Genomic DNA, 19,008 nt, shown 5'->3' with positions numbered 1-19,008 from the left:
TAAAAGCAGAGCCTGTGAGAGCCATCACGGAAAACTGAGTAATAGATAGACGACCGAGCAGCGAGAGTCATCAAAGGACTCTTAGGGCTACCGCCTGTCAAAATCTTTATTCAAATCCGGCACTCACCCACACAAATTGACCCGCGTGGTCCTTTTGGCTATCGACAATTAAGTGTCTAGCCTACATTCCACTAACTGTCTGCACCAGTTAACTGGAACCAAACCAAAGAATTATATAATCATGCATTATTATAAGTCGTTAGCCCTGCGCGTGCTTGCATTGGTTCTGTTTGTGCTGTCTTTCTCTCGCCAACAGCAAGCTAACGTGTTCAGAGCAGCCAGCCCCAGCACCCATGGGGACGGACTCAAGACCGGGTTGGGCTCCCTGACCAGCACAATCCTGCCCAACGACGCTGTGGATCCCCAGCACCTAAGCAACGAGCAGCTGGACGACAACCTGAATCGACTAATGGCCCACGATCCAATGGCGAGCTACAAAGAGTGGGCGAGAGTCATCCGAGCCATCGCCCACAACCTCAAGCTCCAGGCGGAGGACGCCCGGAGGAATCAGGCCCAGATTCATCGTCACCACGATCAGCGACTCGTCGAGACCCAGGACCAGCGTTGGACAGCGGACGAATCCAAACCCGAGCTGCAGGAGGAGCTGCAAAGACTTCAAAAAGCCCTTGCAGAGCTCCACCTGGAGGTGGAGCGTAGAAAACTGACTGGAAAACTCCAACACAGCGAAGCTCCCCTAGCCAAAGCAGAGACTACACTGAAAGACAGACACACTAAAGCCCTGACCTGTGAAAATCATCTCAAACAGGCCCAGAAAGGAGTTATGGCTCCGAAACAAGAAAGAGACTATGTGAATGAACTTGACACTGGTTACAGAGTACTGAAAAGTGGCATGGGAGGGGAAACACACATCACCGAGTTTCCCCTAACCAGTCAAGAAGCCCTAATTCCAAATGGGGTTAAAAGTCCACTGCCCAAAACGTCCAATGGCCAAGAACCTTCGCCAGCAGCTGTCACATCCAACTGCCAGCACCTGCGACAGGTTCTGATCCAAAAGCTTTCTGACCCTGCATCAGATCAAGGGCTCCCTGCTGCCATGGACCTAAAACGGGGCAGACTGAATAACCCATACACTTTCTACAGCCGAATGCAAAGAGGGTACTACGGAGCACGTAACCAGCCAGCAACGGAGGAAGATTTCATCTTCAACCCTCTGCTTCTCCGAGAGCTGCACCCTGCGGTGAGTGATCATCTGGCAGCCTTGGCCTGCTCAAGCAGCATGTCTATTCAGCAGCCGCGAGACTTGGTCGACGAAGCTCAAGCCAAGCAGAGAACTGCGTCTAAAAAGACTGTAGAAATTCCAACCAGTTACCCAGACTCCGATCACTGTCCAGAAACCTGTCCTTACCTTTTTGAAAGACTGAGAAATGAAGCTGAAAGACAAACTCAGACTCTCAAGTCACAAAGATGTGAGCTGAATGTGCAGTCGCACAGTCCAAATGAGGTCCACCTTGAACACACAGCTCCCACACACCACACCATTGGTCGAGTGAGCCTGGTAACTCCTGTGTGCGTAGCGCAAATGGACACGTTTCTCTGTTCCACTCACAAAGACCTGCTAGACTGTTTTGAGCCCTTATTGAACGCCAGACCACTGAAAATCTGGGCTCAAGTGTGTGAACTTCTGCCTTCCCAGTCACCCAGGCCACCTGAGCCAGACGGTCAGGTCACAGAGGTCGCGGGAAATCTCCCAGCTAACCGCGGGAACCCGGTCTTAGAGCACAGTTCAAGTTCGCTACCCGGCACACTTCAACCCACCATAGACTGTAGCTCCCTCTGCTCCAAGGTCATGACAGACTCACAGCTGAATGATGTAACTACAACAGACATTATTCTCACACTGTGGGCAGACAACTCAGCCTTCAGCCACACGCTGTTAAGTGCCCTCATTGAAGGAACACCGGACCTCCCATTTGTCAACATGCAAATACGCTTCCCATTGGACTTTCGTCTGTCAACCATGATGACCGTCAAGGACATCTGCGTTGTGAACTTCAAATGGAACAACCGGCATTTGACCCTTCACTTCCTGGTCCTTCCAGACATCCTGATGCACTCTAGTGCTCATACGGACAGTGCAAATGAGTTGTTGTGGGCCCCAATGACTGTACAGCTTCCTGTTGTTCCTGTCAACACTGCCAACTTCCTGTCAGGCCAGACTATCCAACAGGTCTGCATCCTGATCAACATACAGGAACCTGTAGTACCACCTTACACCAAAGGGGGTGCTGTTTGGATCAACATACAGGAAATTGTAGTACCACCTTACACCAAAGGGGGTGCTGTTTGGCTCAACAGGCAATGTGGTCAAACCCTAAGCCACATGCTGGGCTCCTTCACACTGTCACCTGAAGGCGTGGAACTTGGACTTGCTCTAAAAGCCACACCGCTAACTGAAGTGTCACCCTACGTAGTTCACAGCTGGCTCAACGAATGCATGGTCACAGACATCAGCATTCCCAAAGCCCACCATCTAGAATGGATAATGGACCACGGCCCCTATGACTTTGAACGCAAGTTAACAGTCATTAACTTAATACCAGCTGCCATGGTCCCAGAAGGAAGCTTAAGCAACACAAGTTTCACAGCATCCTTCAAGAGCATCTCCATCACTTCCATCAAACTGGTACCCACAGAACAGGTGCACAGAACGGAGCTCATGGAGGACAAACACCTTGCAGTACCCACAGTCGCTAACCAGCCTGCCTGTGAAACTCAGGAAAGCGCTGCACCTCGGACAGCCAACCTGACAGCTAACACCACAACAGAGGAGCCCTTCCCAAGGTTTGAGCCTAAAGGCCAACAGATCCAGAAAGATGCAAGTGCGCTAAAGAATGATGCAGACTGTCAAAAACTCAGAAACGTCTTGCACAAACTCAAAGTGACATTTGACAAAGACCTTTTATGCTGTGGTCTCACTAAACTTCACACAGTGCATAGTGCAACACACCCAAATGCTCCTCCCACCTTAATCAGGCAGTACAATGGTCACATCGCCCCACATGAACCAGTACAGGAGGTTGTTCATTCAACAGAAGGAAAAGGTGTTATCTGCCCAGGCAACAGCACCTATTCAGCCCCTACCTGGTCCATTGTCAAACCAGACAGCAAGTGGCGACCCACCAGCGACTTCAGGAGGCTGAACCAGCAGGTGCCACTGCCACAACGTGCCAGAAAGCACAAGTCTGCACGGAGCGGAGATTCAGCTGCCTGTCAAAACTGCTATAACAGCACACCAGCGTTGACACTTCAGATACTGGTACCCCAACAACAGCGACCAGCCTGTCACAGATACCTCAAAGAGAATGCGTGCCAAGGAATGCCCACGGCCTACGTCGATGGATGTTCCTACAACCATGAGGGCATCCCACAGGCAAATGCAGGGGTACGATGGTTAAGAAACCAACCCTGCCAACCACAGAACAGCAGGTGGGGTCCCCAGTCATGTCAATATGGTGAAGCAGCAGCTACCCTCAAAACCCTTCACGTCTCCTCAGCTCATAACATCAGGGAACTCATGTGCACAGACTCACACTTTGCCAGACCTTGTTTCACATGCCATCTTCTGGGCTGGAAACAAACTGGTTTCAAGACTGAATGCAACAAGCAGGTGAAACATCAACACATGTTCCAGACACGTGATCACCTCACCGAAGCACACGACATGATCGTTTACTGGGAAAAAGTGAAAAGATGCTTGAAGCAACCAGGGCGTGACAAAGGTGTGAACGACCAAACTAATGTCCTTGCCAAGACTGGCACACTGCATAACAAGCTATGGTCACACCCACCCCATTCACCCACCCTTAGTGTGGCAACAACATCCCGCAGCCAGCGGACTGTTCCTGCAACATTTCCCACCTTACTGCCACTGCCACTGGCAACCAAACTTTCCAACATTTCCATTCGAAATGTTTTGTACCACCACTCAGACCCCTCCAACCTCCCGTTCCCGGCATCTGGTCCCACGGCGGCCCCTAGCAACAAGCGACTGCACGAGACCGACCACATGCTGCGTGTGGGAATAAACTTTCTAAAGTATGTCCCTGATGTCTTCACAGCGCCAAAGCTTGTACTGCCACAGGGCCAAAAGGGGGGTGAACTGATATACACCCACGACACACCATGTGCCAAACACCATGGCACCAGAACTACGGACGAGACATTAAAACAAGTGGCGCACTGGCCCAGCATGCAGCAAGATGTGGCAGAGCACGCCAGAGGATGTCAAGTTTACCGTCATGTCCAGACTGCAAACGCAAAGCACCGAGCTTCACTGCAAAACCGAGGAATCACATTTCCACGGTCAGTCGACCAGAAAGACTGGACGGTAAAACCTCCTCTGATGCTCATGGCCATCACAGACACCGTACAGGAGTCAACTCAGGTGTTCCCCACAGAACTACTGATGGCACGGCAGGTGCCACTGCCGTTGCATCTGTACCAACCAGGAGACTTGAGTCTCATCACAGCCTGCTCCCCTCATCAGCATCACAACAAGCTCCGCCTACAACTGAGAAAGCAACTCGCAACACAGAGCCAAACCCTGCAAACCACCTGCAAATCCTGGAAAGGTATTGCGGTGGTTCTCCGCACTCACAGTTTCCTGCTGATCCAAACTGCGAACTCAAGGAAGCAACTGTTTACAGTCCTCCAGAATGACTTTGCCCAAAATCAGCTGGTTATAGCTCTGTTGACAGACCTGCTGCGAGAAATTAGCTTCTCTATGGACAGAGTGGCTATGAATAGGATTCCTCAGTATCCTACACAAACTGTGCTGGACTTTGCTACTGGCAGACCCAAAGACACGGTCAATGTCAGGTGGCGGCAACGTAACACCCATGCCAAGAAACACACCTCAGTTGCGGTAGCCTACCACAACAGCAACCCACGGCTGTGCCCGGCTCCCCACTTTCGCAGGTGTAGTTTCACCAAAGACTTTCAGTACTTCTGCCCAAACCAGCTCTTCCTCAGAAACCACACTGAAGGAATGGGCCGGTTGCAGCCCATGACCAGCGACACACGCTGCCCGGCCAAGCCTCGCACCCCAGTTATCGGAACACAAGCCGAGACTGTGGGTGATCGACTGCTCATCCACACCCCCACTCATGCAGCCATCCTAATCTACAATCAGCACAACACCACCACTCGTGTCAGCCTGCCCAATCCAAGTAAGAGGATCCATTTACCCCTGAGTTCCATCCTTTATCACAGCCATCTGGCAGTGCACTGTCTCTCAAGCAAAGAGGACCAGTCAGAACTGGAAATCCCATCTTCCCCCAGGGATCACAATCACACCTTAGATCCAGGAATGGAACTGAGGATTGACAAAGGGGGGGTCCCAGCTAAGTGACAGTACTCCTATTGATGCAGCCCTCCAAGCGCTCTCACGACTGCCTGTCCTGACCAGCTCACCTAGAGCCCGAGCTTGGACTGCTGCCAACACAATCCGTTGCCTCTCCATGGCAATCAAGTACGCACTCGCCCTGGCCTTCATCCTATCCCAAGGGATCAAAGGGATGCAAGAGTCCATGAACAAGGGCTTATCTGCCCTCCCTCAAGGACCAGTAGGAACCACCTGCTGCGTGACCATCCGGATCCATGTGCCATCGAACTTGGTTACCGTCCAACGAAGTCCGCACAGGAACTTCGTTGGCCGAAAGGGGGAATCTGTAGCGTATGCACACGTATCAGGATAATCAATAAACTTTGGAATGTTCAGAACGCTTTTAGCATGCTGGACTGGGTTGTAAAACCCCCCCAGAGACTGACCAGATCCACATTCCAACACCCCACACACACAGGGACACACAAAAACACACACACAGACAGACACAGAAACACACAATCATACATTTTGAACTGTATTTGTAAACTACCACTATGCTGAAATATATATTTCATATATTTCTAGGGCCTATGCATGTTTCCTAGTGTTTAAATGAGTGTATTTGTGCTAGTGTGCATTTTAACGATATAATTTTGTCTGTAAACCATAACTTCTCTCCTATGCCTTTCTGACCTATCGAGTTTGGTCTCTCCGTAAAGCTCCGGACACGAGCTATTCACTGAGATATGTCACACCGCTGATAAATGCATTTTTCTATGTGTTTAATGATACTGTGAAGAACGCACTCCATTTGGAGATCTGATCTGAGAGTCATAAATCATGCAGATTAAGTCGTGAGGCCAAACAAAGGAAAAGCTTTCCCGCCAACTTTGCACCCATGTTATTGGCTACCCCACCTCAAGGAGGTGTGTCGGCTTATCTGTCATAAAAGCAAAGACGCACAATTTCTTGTGTGTTCTCTCCCGATTGTCTCACGAGCATCTCATGCACGTTTTTCCCGGACCCCTCCGGTGACCACGCGCTGCCACCGCGCTCAGCTTCGGGATCGCCATCTTCCAGCGAAACTCACTCTCGTCCTCAGTTCAAACCTTCCCGCTGAACGGAGGAAGCCAACGAACTGCACCAGCGCTAACCTGAAATTCGACACACGCAACCAATGCAAGTATACTGCCGTTTCTCAATCTTAGATGATGAAACTGATTTCCGTGCTGGCTTAGGACTGGTTGTGAGTTTGCTACTTGCCTTCTCTCTCTTTCCTTATCTAATTCTATTCTTGTACATAGGTGTGTATTTTCTTGTATATATATTTAGATGTATAACCTCTGTATTCGTAGTTTGCATATATTAAAACGTTATTCATGCTCGATTGTTCTGTTTGTTCTTTCAGCGGAAAACCCAAGTCACTTTAACGTTTTTTCGATCGCTTTATGCTTTAGTTATTTTCATGGCCAGAGAATAACTCCGTTTATAATATTCTGTGAGGGACTTAGTTTGCTGGACAAACGAGCAGTTTCTCTAAATAATTATTAAACCAGAACTAATCATATATGTAATTGATTATAATTCGTTGTAATTGATTCACAATATATGTTTAATTCCCCATTGGGTCGATATATGAATCATAATTTATTCATAACCTTATGAATTATTATATTCATATTTCATCCATAAATTGATTAATAACCGCTACATTTCGTTACAACCTGACCCCCAACTCATCACACACCCCACCACACGTCACTTTTCGGCGAAACCTACGCTCCCTCTCACCATCTCATCTATCCTCTTCGGTCTCATCCACACTTCCTCCCGCTAACCAATTCTCATCAATGGACACTAACACTGCTACTGACACTCTCTGCACCACTCTATCATCCTGCTTAGATGATTTCTGCCCCCTCTTAACCAGACCAGCCCGCGCCACCCCCTCTGCCCCCTGGCTCTCTGATGTTCTCCGTGAGCATCGGTCTAGACTCAGGGCTGCAGAGAGGAAGTGGCGCAAATCTAATAATCCTACTGACCTTAGCTTATATCAGTCACTCCTTTCTTCTTTCTCTACTAATGTCACCAATGCTAAAACCTCCTACTATCACACTAAAATTAACAACTCAACTGACTCCCGAACACTTTTCAAAACCTTCTCTTCTCTTCTTTGCCCTCCTCCCCTCCCTCCCACATCAGTTCTTACAGCTGATGACTTTGCCACTTTCTTCACACATAAAATAACAACCATCAGCGGCCAATTCTCCACACCACACACTGACAAGAACATCTTAATTGAAAACACACAAATTCTCCCCTCCTTCTCCATGCTTTCTGAGGCAGATGTTTCCAAACTCATTCTTTCCAATCACCCTACTACCTGTCCGCTAGACCCTATCCCCACTCCTCTTCTTCAGGCCATCTCCTCCTCAATTCTACCTGCACTCACTCACATTATCAATTCCTCCCTTCACACTGGAACATTTCCCACAGCTTTTAAGCAGGCTAGGATTACCCCACTGCTTAAGAAACCCACTCTGAATCCAGCTCTTTTAGAAAACTACAGACCAGTATCCCTTCTTCCTTTCATTGCTAAGACACTTGAGAGAGTTGTATTCAACCAACTGTCTACTTATCTCTCACAGAACAACCTCCTTGACAACCACCAGTCTGGTTTCAAGAGTGGCCACTCTACTGAGACTGCCCTGCTCTCAGTCACTGAAGCCCTGAGACTGGCACGAGCATCTTCAAAATCATCAGTACTCATCTTGCTGGACCTGTCTGCTGCCTTTGACACAGTGAACCACCAGATCCTCCTGTCTACACTCATGTCGAAGGGCATCACGGGAACCGCGCTCCAGTGGTTCGAGTCTTACCTCTCAGGTAGGTCCTTCAGGGTATCTTGGAGAGGTGAGGTGTCCAAGTCACATCATCTTGCTACTGGGGTACCTCAGGGCTCTGTGCTTGGTCCACTTCTCTTCTCCATCTACACGTCATCACTAGGATCGGTCATTCAGGATCATGGTTTCTCCTACCACTGTTATGCTGATGACACACAACTCTACCTCTCATTCCAACCAGATGATCCGACGGTTGCTGGTCGCATCACAGCCTGCCTGACAGCCATTTCTGCCTGGATGAAGGACCACCACCTCCAACTCAACCTTGCAAAAACGGAACTGCTTGTGATCGGTGCAAACCCAACACTTCATCACAACCTTTCAGTTCAACTTGGGTCTTCAACCATCACTCCTTCCAGGACAGCCAGAAACCTTGGAGTGGTGATGGATGATGGTCTAACCTTCACAGATCATGTTGCAGCAACGACCCGGTCCTGCAGATTTGCCTTGTACAACATCAGGAAGATTAGACCCTTCCTATCTGAACATTCCACACAAATTCTTGTCCAAGCTCTTGTTCTATCCAGACTGGACTACTGTAATGCTCTCTTGGCTGGCCTTCCAGCATGCACTATCAAGCCTCTACAACTGATCCAAAATGCTGCAGCAAGACTGGTCTTCAACGAACCGAAGAGAGCGCACGTCACTCCTCTCTTCATCAGTCTGCACTGGCTGCCAGTAGCTGCTCGCATCCAATTCAAGGCTCTGATGTTTGCTTACAGAACGACAGCTGGCTCTGCACCGCTATACCTTAACTCACTACTTCAGACTTACGCGCCCTCCAGAAACCTGCGTTCTGCAAGTGAACGGCGCCTTGTGGTGCCATCACATAGGGGCACAAAATCACTCTCACAGACCTTCTCCGGGACTGTTCCTGGCTGGTGGAATGACCTACCACGCTCTATCCGAGCAGCCGAGTCTCTAGCCATTTTCAAAAAAATGCTAAAGACGTATCTTTTTCGTCAACACTTGACCCAGTAGTAGTAGCACTTACCTTGACTAATATTCTTCTCCTATCTGTGTATTTATTTATTTAAAAAAAAAACTTGCATACTGTTGTTCTCATGTTGAATTAATTGATTCTACTACTCTCATTTGTAAGTCGCTTTGGATAAAAGCGTCTGCTAAATGACTAAATGTAAATGTAAATGTAAATATAGCTGTAAAAAAAAAAAAGTGTCAACATAAAAAAAAGTAAGTGTTCGTGCTGCCTTAAATTAAGTTTAGTCAACTCAAATATCCAAGTTGTAACTTAGTACTCTTACGTAACGTGGTAGTGATAAGCACAAGGATGAAGGAAAATACGAATAATGATATTTAATGACAGAAACAGGCAGGAAACAAGAACAAGAACGGACGCAAATGAGGGTGAACAGGGTACATGTATACAAGTGGCAAACAATTGGAACTTAACAAGATAATTAACGGGACACAGGTGAATGAAATGACTAATTAAACAGAATGGGGAAAACTATGTCACATAAAACACAGGACAGAGCATACACCTAACATAACACCCCCTCCCGAAAAGACGCGTCCCTGCGCTGTAACGTCCATTGAGGAAGGAAGAGGAAGGAAGAGGGAGGGAGGGAGGAAGGAAGAGGGAGGGAGGGAGGAAGGAAGAGGGAGGGAGGAAGGAAGAGGGAGGGAGGGAGGAAGAGGGAGGGAGGGAGGAAGGAAGAGGGAGGAAGGAAGAGGGGGTGGGAGGAAGAGAGGGTGGGAGGGAGAGAGGGAGAGAGGGAGGGAGAGAGGGAGGGAGAGAGGGAGAGAGGGAAGGGAGGGAGAGAGGGAGGGGAGGGGAGGGAGAGAGGGAGGGGAGGGGAGGGGAGAGAGAGGGAGGGGAGGGGAGGGAGAGAGGGAGGGGAGGGGAGGGAGAGGGAGGGGAGGGGAGGGAGAGAGGGAGGGGAGGGGAGGGAGGGAGGGGAGGGGAGGGGAGGGGAGGGAGGAAGGGGAGGGGAGGGGAGGGAGGGGAGGGATTTTGGAGGAGGGCGTGGAAAAGAGAGAAAAAAAAAACAAAAAACAAAAACCACACAACAAGAATAGTCCAGGGCACAGACTATGGGGGAGTGGAGGGTGGAAGGAGCCAGGGGAAAGCCAGGAGCAGGAGGAGCCAGATGTTACCCCAGAGGCCAGCCAGGATGAGGCCCCACAGTGGAGTCACAGATGGGAGGAGCCATGGTGGAGTTGACTTGGTGGCAGACGACCAACAGAGATTCAGCTAAAAGACGGAGATTCAGATGGAAATGATGAGCCGACGAGCCCACGCATAGCTGATGTTCCTGGAGATTAAGGAGGAGCCATAGTGACGAGCGTCCGAGGAGGAGGCGGACATTCAGAGGGCAAAGGTTGAGCCGGTGGGACCGAGGTGGAAGGAATGCGGAGCCAGATGGAGCCGTAGGTGCAATGAGGGAGCTCCGAGAAGCCATATGGCCGATGGTGTCCGGTGGAGTCGAGGGAGGGAGGAGCCAGGGTGGAACTGAACCATTGACGGGCTAAGGTGGAGCAGGGGGCACAGAGGCTGGAGGTGGATACAGGGATTCCTCTGAGTGAGATGGAGCTGGTGGCCTGAAGATGCTTGGCGTCTCTACCTGGCATGTGGAAGATGTAGAGTGGCTGAAGGTCAGTAGCGATGGTGGGGCTAAGGAACTGTCTTAAGAACTGGCTGAATGAGGAGGCGGGAGAGGGAAGCTAGGTGGGTACACAGGGAACTCAGGAGACACAGGAGATACAAAGAACGCTGGAGAATCAGGAGAAACTGGAGATACAGAGCATTCAGGAGACTCAGGGGCCACTGGAGAATCAGGGGAATGGGAAATCACCTCTCCAAAAGAGACAATTAAATCACCCTCAAAAATTCCTTACAGTTCCTCAGTATAGTTGCCAGGGACAGCAGTCATCTCAACCACAGCGGTGGTGTTGTGGGCGGGGCTTTCCTCCCAGCCCTCGAGCTCCACAAGCACTCCCTCAGCATTGTACAATGGTACCGGCTCGTGCACCTGGCCAGAACCTTGCTGAGAGGGGCTCCAGGGCGATGGTACCATCCCACCTTGTCCTCAGTCCTGGCTCATCCATCGCGGCAGGCTGGCCTCCTCAGTCTGCGGTGGACACATGTAACATCTCCGTTGCGTCGTTCGTCAGTGGTGGCTGGCTGGTCTCTGGCAGTGGAGTGGGGCTGATGGCGAAGCCATCCTCCTCGGAGCTGATGTTGAAAGGCGAGTTGTTACTCACCAGCAACCACTCCATGAATGCGGCGAAATCCTTCCGAGGGCCGCTCCCTGGGAGGCGTGCCCGGGACCGCTCGCTTAGGCCGGAGATGTAAAACATGCAGAGCGAGCGGTCGGGAAAGTGTGTAAGGCACGCCAACTCCAAAAAATCCCTGGTGTGTGATTTCAGGGAGCTTTCTCTCTGCTCCAGGCATAGCAGGGCAACTGCAGGAATGTCCATAGTGAAGGAGGAGGGAAAAAACATAAAGAAAAGAAACGCCGCAAAAACAGTCTTGGTCCGTTCTTCTGTTACATAACGTGGTAGTGAAAAGCATGAGAACGAAGGAAAATATGAATAATGATATTTAATGACAGAACCAGGCAGGAAACACACTTTAACACAGTTAACATTGACGAGGAATGAGGGAGAACACAGGGTTTATATACAAGTGGCAAACAAAGGGAACTTAACAAGATAATTAACGGGACACAGGTGAATGAAATGACAAACAGAATGGAGAAAACTAGGTCACAGAAAACACAGGACAGAGCATAAACCTAACAAGTACAACTGCCCATTTCAAGTTGACAAAACCTAAAATTTTCAGGCAGCACTTTAAGCTGAAACAAGTTTTTTTTTTTTTTTTTTTTTTTACAGTCTTGAATTCAAAAGACTAGGTCTTTTATAGTGCTTTTTTGATGTTTTTTTTTTTTTTTTTAACCTTAACAGCCATGGTCACTATAACTGTTGTGGTAATGAAAAGACATTTTCATTTTGTTACACTGAAGACAATCATACAGGTTTAGAAATGACCTGAGAGTGAGAAAACAAAGACAAAGACATTTTTTTGGTGAACTATTTAGAAACCAGAGCAGTAATGGAGTCATGTTTGATTATATAATACAGCTGCACAGTTTAATAAAACAACAATTTAATTCGGGTTTTTACTCACCTTCTCACTGCTGGTCTTCAAGTTCAAGGCTGAAATGTCTTCAACTGCATCCAGCGCAGATGTCTGCCGTTATTAAAAATTAAAGAACAGTCCTTGTTAAACAAAGCTAAAGATGAAGTCCCGCAAAAACCTTTCTTCATGACCACAATAATGTCATTAAACTCTAATGTCATTAACAAAGCTCTCTGTTGGTCTAGAAGGTCCAAACTAAAGTCCTCCACAGTAATGAATGTCTATCCTTATGGCCGTGGGCCGGCTGTAGATTCCCCCTCGTGTTTTGTACTTGTTATTCAGTGCCATTGAAACAAAGCTAGTTTTAAGAGCCATCTGCAGAGAGACATCTGCTGGGCAGGAATGAGACATGGATCATTAACGCACATCTGGACACAGAGAGTTTATAAAGGTCTGATGAAGAGAAGGACAGGCCACAGGGAGCCAAACTTTAAAGGTGCCTTGATATGATGCAGTGGCCAGTTAGAAATATAACAGAGCTTGGACATGTTACTGAGATGAGTTCAACATTATTAAAACACAATAAATCCTGTATGGAGTGATAAAATGATTTAATGGTGTCATTTTTTGATCTTTTGCAGGTTGAGATTTCAGCAAAAACAGTTGTAATGTGTGATATCTTGAAACAGAGCTGTTTGGAGTCAGATCATGGAACCTCTTCTGAAAACGAAGTACACTTTAGCATATTTTTAAAAAGAGTACTGAATGGAATGTTTTCGGACACGTAATTGCATGTTAAGTGCAATTAAATATAAATGTATTATAAATAAATTTATATTAAATACAATTAGCTGAACTTTAGAGTACATTTTTGACCCACTTAAGTGGGACTTTTTATATTTAAATTCATAATTATTCCTATTGTCATTGAAATATGGTTAAAAATTATTGAAACTATTTTAATTTGTTCTGATGAAGCTGCAATTTAGTACATTTAAAATATACTAACTATAAATTTAATATAGAACAAAACTACATTTAAAATAAAAAAAATACTTTAAATGTTTTATGTAAGTCAACAGATCTAAATAAGTGTTAAAATCTTCTTTAAATCATTGCAAAAGTAAACTCTTAATGTTACATTATTACAAAGCGTACTTTTTTAAAAAGTGAACTTAAGTGTGTTAAGAAACAGTTATGAAAGTGTACTCTTTTTAAGTACACTTAAGTGGCCTTTTATTATTATATTGTCTGTATGTAATTAAAAAAATATGTATAGATTTGAAGTACACTACAAATGAAAATTCAATACAATTAAGTGCACTTCTTTTTCACAAGGGACGTTTTTGTTCTACAGAGTATTTTATTGTACAAAAATATCGTCAAGATTTGTTTTTTCCCAAAAAAAACCGCATATAGTAGAACTAAAAGCCACAAAATTGCACAAACATGCTTATAACCATGGAAAACCATGGAAGAATTTTCTAAAATTTATCATTTGATAACCATAAAACACAAACACACAGACAGGACATCTCAGTCTAACCTGTAGCGGTTTGTATGTAAAGCAGGATTCAGGATAAGGGTGGAGGGTTTGCTCTGAGCGGTTCAGCTGTAGGAGGGCTACAGGAGGCTTCTAGAAGCACAACACAGGTGGTTAGCAAGCTAGTATATCAGCCTAAACACATTTAATCCTGGGAGACAGATCATTAAAAAAATCCAATATGTAAACTAGAAGTGACGTTATTTAAAAAAGGAGGACGTGGCTTGGAACATTAACAGCAAAACAGCTGAACTTTGGAGAGACATAACAGGACCGTTACTTATTTAGCCACATTTGATTACGTTCCCATGTAAATGTGTTTTAAGTTGATTTACTGGTAAATTTAAGGCTAAGCGGATGCCAATGAAAAGAAGGAATGCTGGAAGCAGAGATAAGACTGTCGGCTGAGGGCCGAACAGGAATTACCTGACACTTTGGCATAGGAAAGCATTTTAAAGTCGCCCCGTATTTCTCTATGACAGGAGGTGAATCAAAACTATACAGAGAGTCAGGCTGAGAGACAGACAGATGTTGTGAGGATCAAGAGCAGACAGACAGATAGATGAGGACAAGGGGGAGAGAGATGCAAAGCAGTCGAGTACATCTTTCAGAGCACTAATTGTTGATGAAAGTGGTTAGTTAGTATTTGTGCTGGGTATATATAAGAGATATACAAAAGATTCACAATGTATTCACAATGATTCTGCTGATAATATCAAATTAAGCAACACTATGAACATTGCAATGATTGTAATATGATTCTTATTTGGTCATAAGGTTTCTCAAAAAGCATATCGTTACACTAGTTTCATGATCCTTTCTTGCGAGTACACATCGAGACTTAAGCTATATTGCCCAGCCATAGTTAGTATGCAACTCATATAAATGTTATAAACACTCATATTAAAAAGCATAAATAAATGGATCTTGTCATTTCCCATGATCAGTAGATGCTTGTATTGTGTGTGATACTGACTCTGTCTTTGTGGATGATGCTCTGGACCAGGAACACCACAGGGTTTGCAGCGTTACGGATGGCCTCCACTGCCTGCTCATGACTGGCGTCACGCAGATCCACTCCTCCCACCTGTTACACACACACACACACACACACACACACACACACACACACACACACACACACACACACACACACACACACACACACACACACACACACAGGTTTGTTTTGCTATCAAAGTGAGGACATTCCATAGGCGTAATGGTTTTTATACTGCACAAACTGTACATTCTATCCCCCTACACTACCCCTACCACTAAACCTATCCATCACAAAAAAACATTCTGCATTTTTACATTTTTAATAACACATTGTTTAGTATGTTTTTAAAGCTTTTTCATATATGAGGACTGAAATGTCTGCATATTTCATGTTCACGTTGTAATACCAGTTTAATACCCATGTACAAATTTGTGTCCTCATAAATCACAAAACCATGCACACACACACACACACACACACACACACACACACACACACACACACACACACACACACACACACACACACACACACACACACACACACTCACTCACACACCTTGAGCTCATTAAGTCATTACTGGACAAAATCAGCAGGTGTGTAGCTCTGTCCAAAACCCACCAAAAGACACCACTGGAAATGTTTGCCTGGGCAAGTTGCTAAATAATTTATACCACATCACAAAAGTCAGACACCAAGCAGAAAACTGTGCAAATTGTGCCATTCATTCAGCAGGCAGTGTTTTGGCAGAAGGGACACAAAGTCTCGTTTACATCCATCGGGGAACGGAGGTTACAATAGTAACCCAGATGTTCTCTATCTGTCAGTCACATCGATATTGTGTCAATGTACTGACACTAGGGGCCCCTATGGAAAATGGCACAACAAGCTGAACCGTGTTATCAGGTTTTGGCAGCGCAGATGTTGACAAGCTACTGTATGATGGCTGACAAGTGCACTCACGTCATAAATGTTTCAAATGCCCTACGTAAGCCGTGTAGTCCTTCGTACCACAGGGGGTACTTTAAATGGGAAAAGATCGTTTCAGCCATTTTTAAAGAAAAATATTACACCTGAACAGACAAAAAGTTAATGCTGGGGAAGTGTTCCTTTCTCTCTGCAGAAAAATAAAACTACGGAGGCCACATCCTACTCGAAGGGAGGTTAATTCATGGACTTTCTGCAGTAGGTCCTACCTGAAAAGGGAGGAGGTCTTCAACACAGTGACTGGTGGCAGAGCAAAGCTCTGCCTAGGGGAAGACAAAGGTTTACCATCAGGGAAACTATGTAAAATATATCATATGGGATTTCCTTTAGGGAATCACTACATTTGGAGCACCTAGCTCAAATACACGGGCTGCCCTGAAAGGGCATACATCATGATTGCTGGGCCTGGCGACAAATTCCTCCACTAAATTTGACTGTTGCAGGGTGCCGAAGGGTAAAACACACCCAGGGTTCACCTGCTGGGGAACTCACATGGACTAAAAAAGTGTTTGTTTTCACCTCAGGGAGCGGGCCATGCTCTGTTTGGAGACAGCCTTCTGCTTCTACTGTCCCCTAAAATATACAAAGAGCTGCTCAGAGTCTGAAGCTCTGCATGTGGTTCAACTAAACACTCAAGGCACGTACTGGACACAGCAATGACAAGGCTGGGTCTGCCTCATCCCAAGGCATCATTTGCAAGTTTTTACCCCTAAAAGGGGTAGTAGGAACTTTGGGCACTTAGCCCTGTCGGGGTCTCGCTGACAGAGCATGTCCTGCATGGCCCCAAGCCTCTTGAGCGTGGTCAGGAGGCCCATCTTCAAAGAGGACACTTAGCTCAACTGAGCTCCTGGGGCTCAAAAGGAGCTTTCTGTAGGCCCAGCAAGACTACAGAGAGGTCCCAAGAGGGAATAATACAGAGGTAATTTAATGCTGTTTCTTATGATGCTTTGCTCAGTCTGCTTTGGCTGTGTGTGACCTGCACGATCATGTGTTTGAATGAGGCACAAGCAGCAGGACATGTTCTTCATCCTCCCTGACTTTTTACAACATCTGTGCAATCAGCCTAACTGGGGGAAACTGGGGCTAGCTGTGTGCCAGTTCATCAGTGCCAAGGGGGGCCTCTATCAGGCAATATCAAAGCGGTCAGTGGGAGAATTCCTGGGAAGTGGCGAATTAACTCCAGATCAGCTGAACCAGCCGGGGATGGAGTCTCCACTCTCCCTGGAGCGTCACTTGTCATGACAGCAAGTTCATGGGCATGGACAGCCTGAAGGGAAGGAACTTGCACTGGCCTGATCCCTAAAAGCAAACCAAAGAAACCCAGATACCAATCAATTCAACCAAAAAAGCTCAGGACAGGACAGAGGATTCCACTCCAGCTTGATGTTTGTGGTGGCCCGGGCAAGCATGGCTGCCAACTCTGTCTCAAACTCAGACTACGATACTACACCTGTGGGTAGGAGTCCAGCCAAGTCCTCCGCATCAGAAGGCCCACCCTCCGATGCTGCAATCGACAGTTCATTCTCACCTGGACCCCCAAATGAGAAATTAGGCTTGCCATAAATGAGCTGCCTAATTCATCCGTGAATTCCACTGGACGCAATGTGCGTGATAATGAATGGAAGGTCCATGGGGATTGACCTGGTGTAAACGCTCCCATTGTTTCCCTCATACCATCCACAGCACTTGCCGTTGCGGCCTTGTACATTGCAAAGGGACCGGGAGCAGGGAGCGGCTGAAGTGACTTTCTCTGATTAGAAATTAGTCACGACCGCAACGCTGCCATGGCCATGTTCTCACAATAAGGACATGAACCATCCACGAATGCTTTCTCAGCATGGGTAAGACCCAAACACGTGAGCCAGAGATTGTGGCCATCTGAGGACAAGAGACATTGACTGCATCCTGAAACACATAGGCGGAAAGGCATCTTTGAAAAGATACTCTCTGTCTGTGCTTGCTCTTTTAGAGAAAACTGCTCTTTCACTGAAGCACCCAGGGGATGAGATGTGGCATCAACACAAGCTTCAACAGCTTCCTTTTTGGCAGAGGTGAATGGAATGAGCTCATGTGACAAACACAACCACTCGGCTCCAAAGAACAAATCTGAATGAGTGGATGCACGCCATCTCCTTTTAAACCCGTATGTACGGGGGAGTGGCACATGCAAATTCCACTCACCAATTCTCATTGGCCTTTTCTCAAAGTATCAGAGTTGTTTGTGGCTCCCATATGCAACCCCTAATATCAGTACATCGACACAATGTCGAAATGACTGACAAATAGGTGTGTTGTAACAATGTAAGCAACATTGCAACTTGCTGTATTAATAGAATTTAACTACTGCAGCAAACATTAAAATATTTTAAATAATATATACTGTTGTACTATGATATAAGGACTGAAATGCAACCTCATAAGGGACTTATTTGAAATGCCTTACGTTAAAAACCAAATAAATATCCCTTCTTACATGAAGTGCACAGAAGAACAATTGATTCCAATGGAGTTTGATGCTAATAACACAATACTCTAATAAGCACAGAAATACATTATTCATGCAAATATTGGGTGAAGCAGTGCTTTTTTATAATTAGAATGAAGTAGACATTTTATATTTCCATTTTCCATTATATTTCCAAGAATTGTTATTGATACTTTTCATTACTGAATCAAATGTAAGTTCATTTAAAAAAAAAATAAAAATTCTTGACTTATCCTAAGGTCAAATATATTAGATATTTTCAGCTTATAAGTTGCTTGTTTTCAAACTTTTTTTTTTTTATTAACAGAAATTGGAAATGTTAAAGCTAAGTTTTAAAAGCTAAGTTTTCTCAATAGCTGTTGTTCTTCAATAAGAACAACAGCTGTTGAGAGAAAAAAAAAAACTTTTAATTTATATCTTGATTTTGTGTATTTTTAGCATCTTAGATTAGACTTAGATTATCTTAATATATTAATAATAATTTATATGTTTAAATAATTTAATATCATTCTACACTTGGAAGTTTGCTGAGAAACTAGGTTTTAGAACATCACTATGTGTGTGTCTGTACA

General features: G+C 45.9%; 1 protein-coding gene across 7 annotated transcripts in view; it reads right to left on the bottom strand.

The window, feature by feature from the left end:
* LOC137030020 (multiple PDZ domain protein) overlaps positions 1–19,008 on the bottom strand; it is a 129,252-nt gene that overhangs the window by 36,963 nt on the left and 73,281 nt on the right. For 5 of the 7 annotated variants that reach the window (XR_010896376.1, XM_067399946.1, XM_067399948.1 and 2 more), the window contains 3 exons: positions 14,938–15,048; positions 13,965–14,054; positions 12,467–12,529 (listed from right to left, as the gene is read on the bottom strand). Coding sequence is in view for 6 of the 7 variants with exons in the window: in XM_067399946.1 (XP_067256047.1) it covers positions 12,467–12,529; positions 13,965–14,054; positions 14,938–15,048 (264 nt within the window). In the remaining variant the exon portion in view is untranslated. The remainder of the gene's footprint in view (positions 1–12,466; positions 12,530–13,964; positions 14,055–14,937; positions 15,049–19,008) is intronic. The other 2 variants (XM_067399949.1, XM_067399951.1) reach the window with 1 other exon arrangement.

Source organism: Chanodichthys erythropterus, chromosome 11 (assembly GCF_024489055.1).
Source record: "Chanodichthys erythropterus isolate Z2021 chromosome 11, ASM2448905v1, whole genome shotgun sequence".
Lineage (NCBI taxonomy): Eukaryota > Metazoa > Chordata > Actinopteri > Cypriniformes > Xenocyprididae > Chanodichthys > Chanodichthys erythropterus.
Note: the sequence above shows the minus strand (reverse complement) of the source record. Positions and strands in the feature narration are given on the sequence as shown.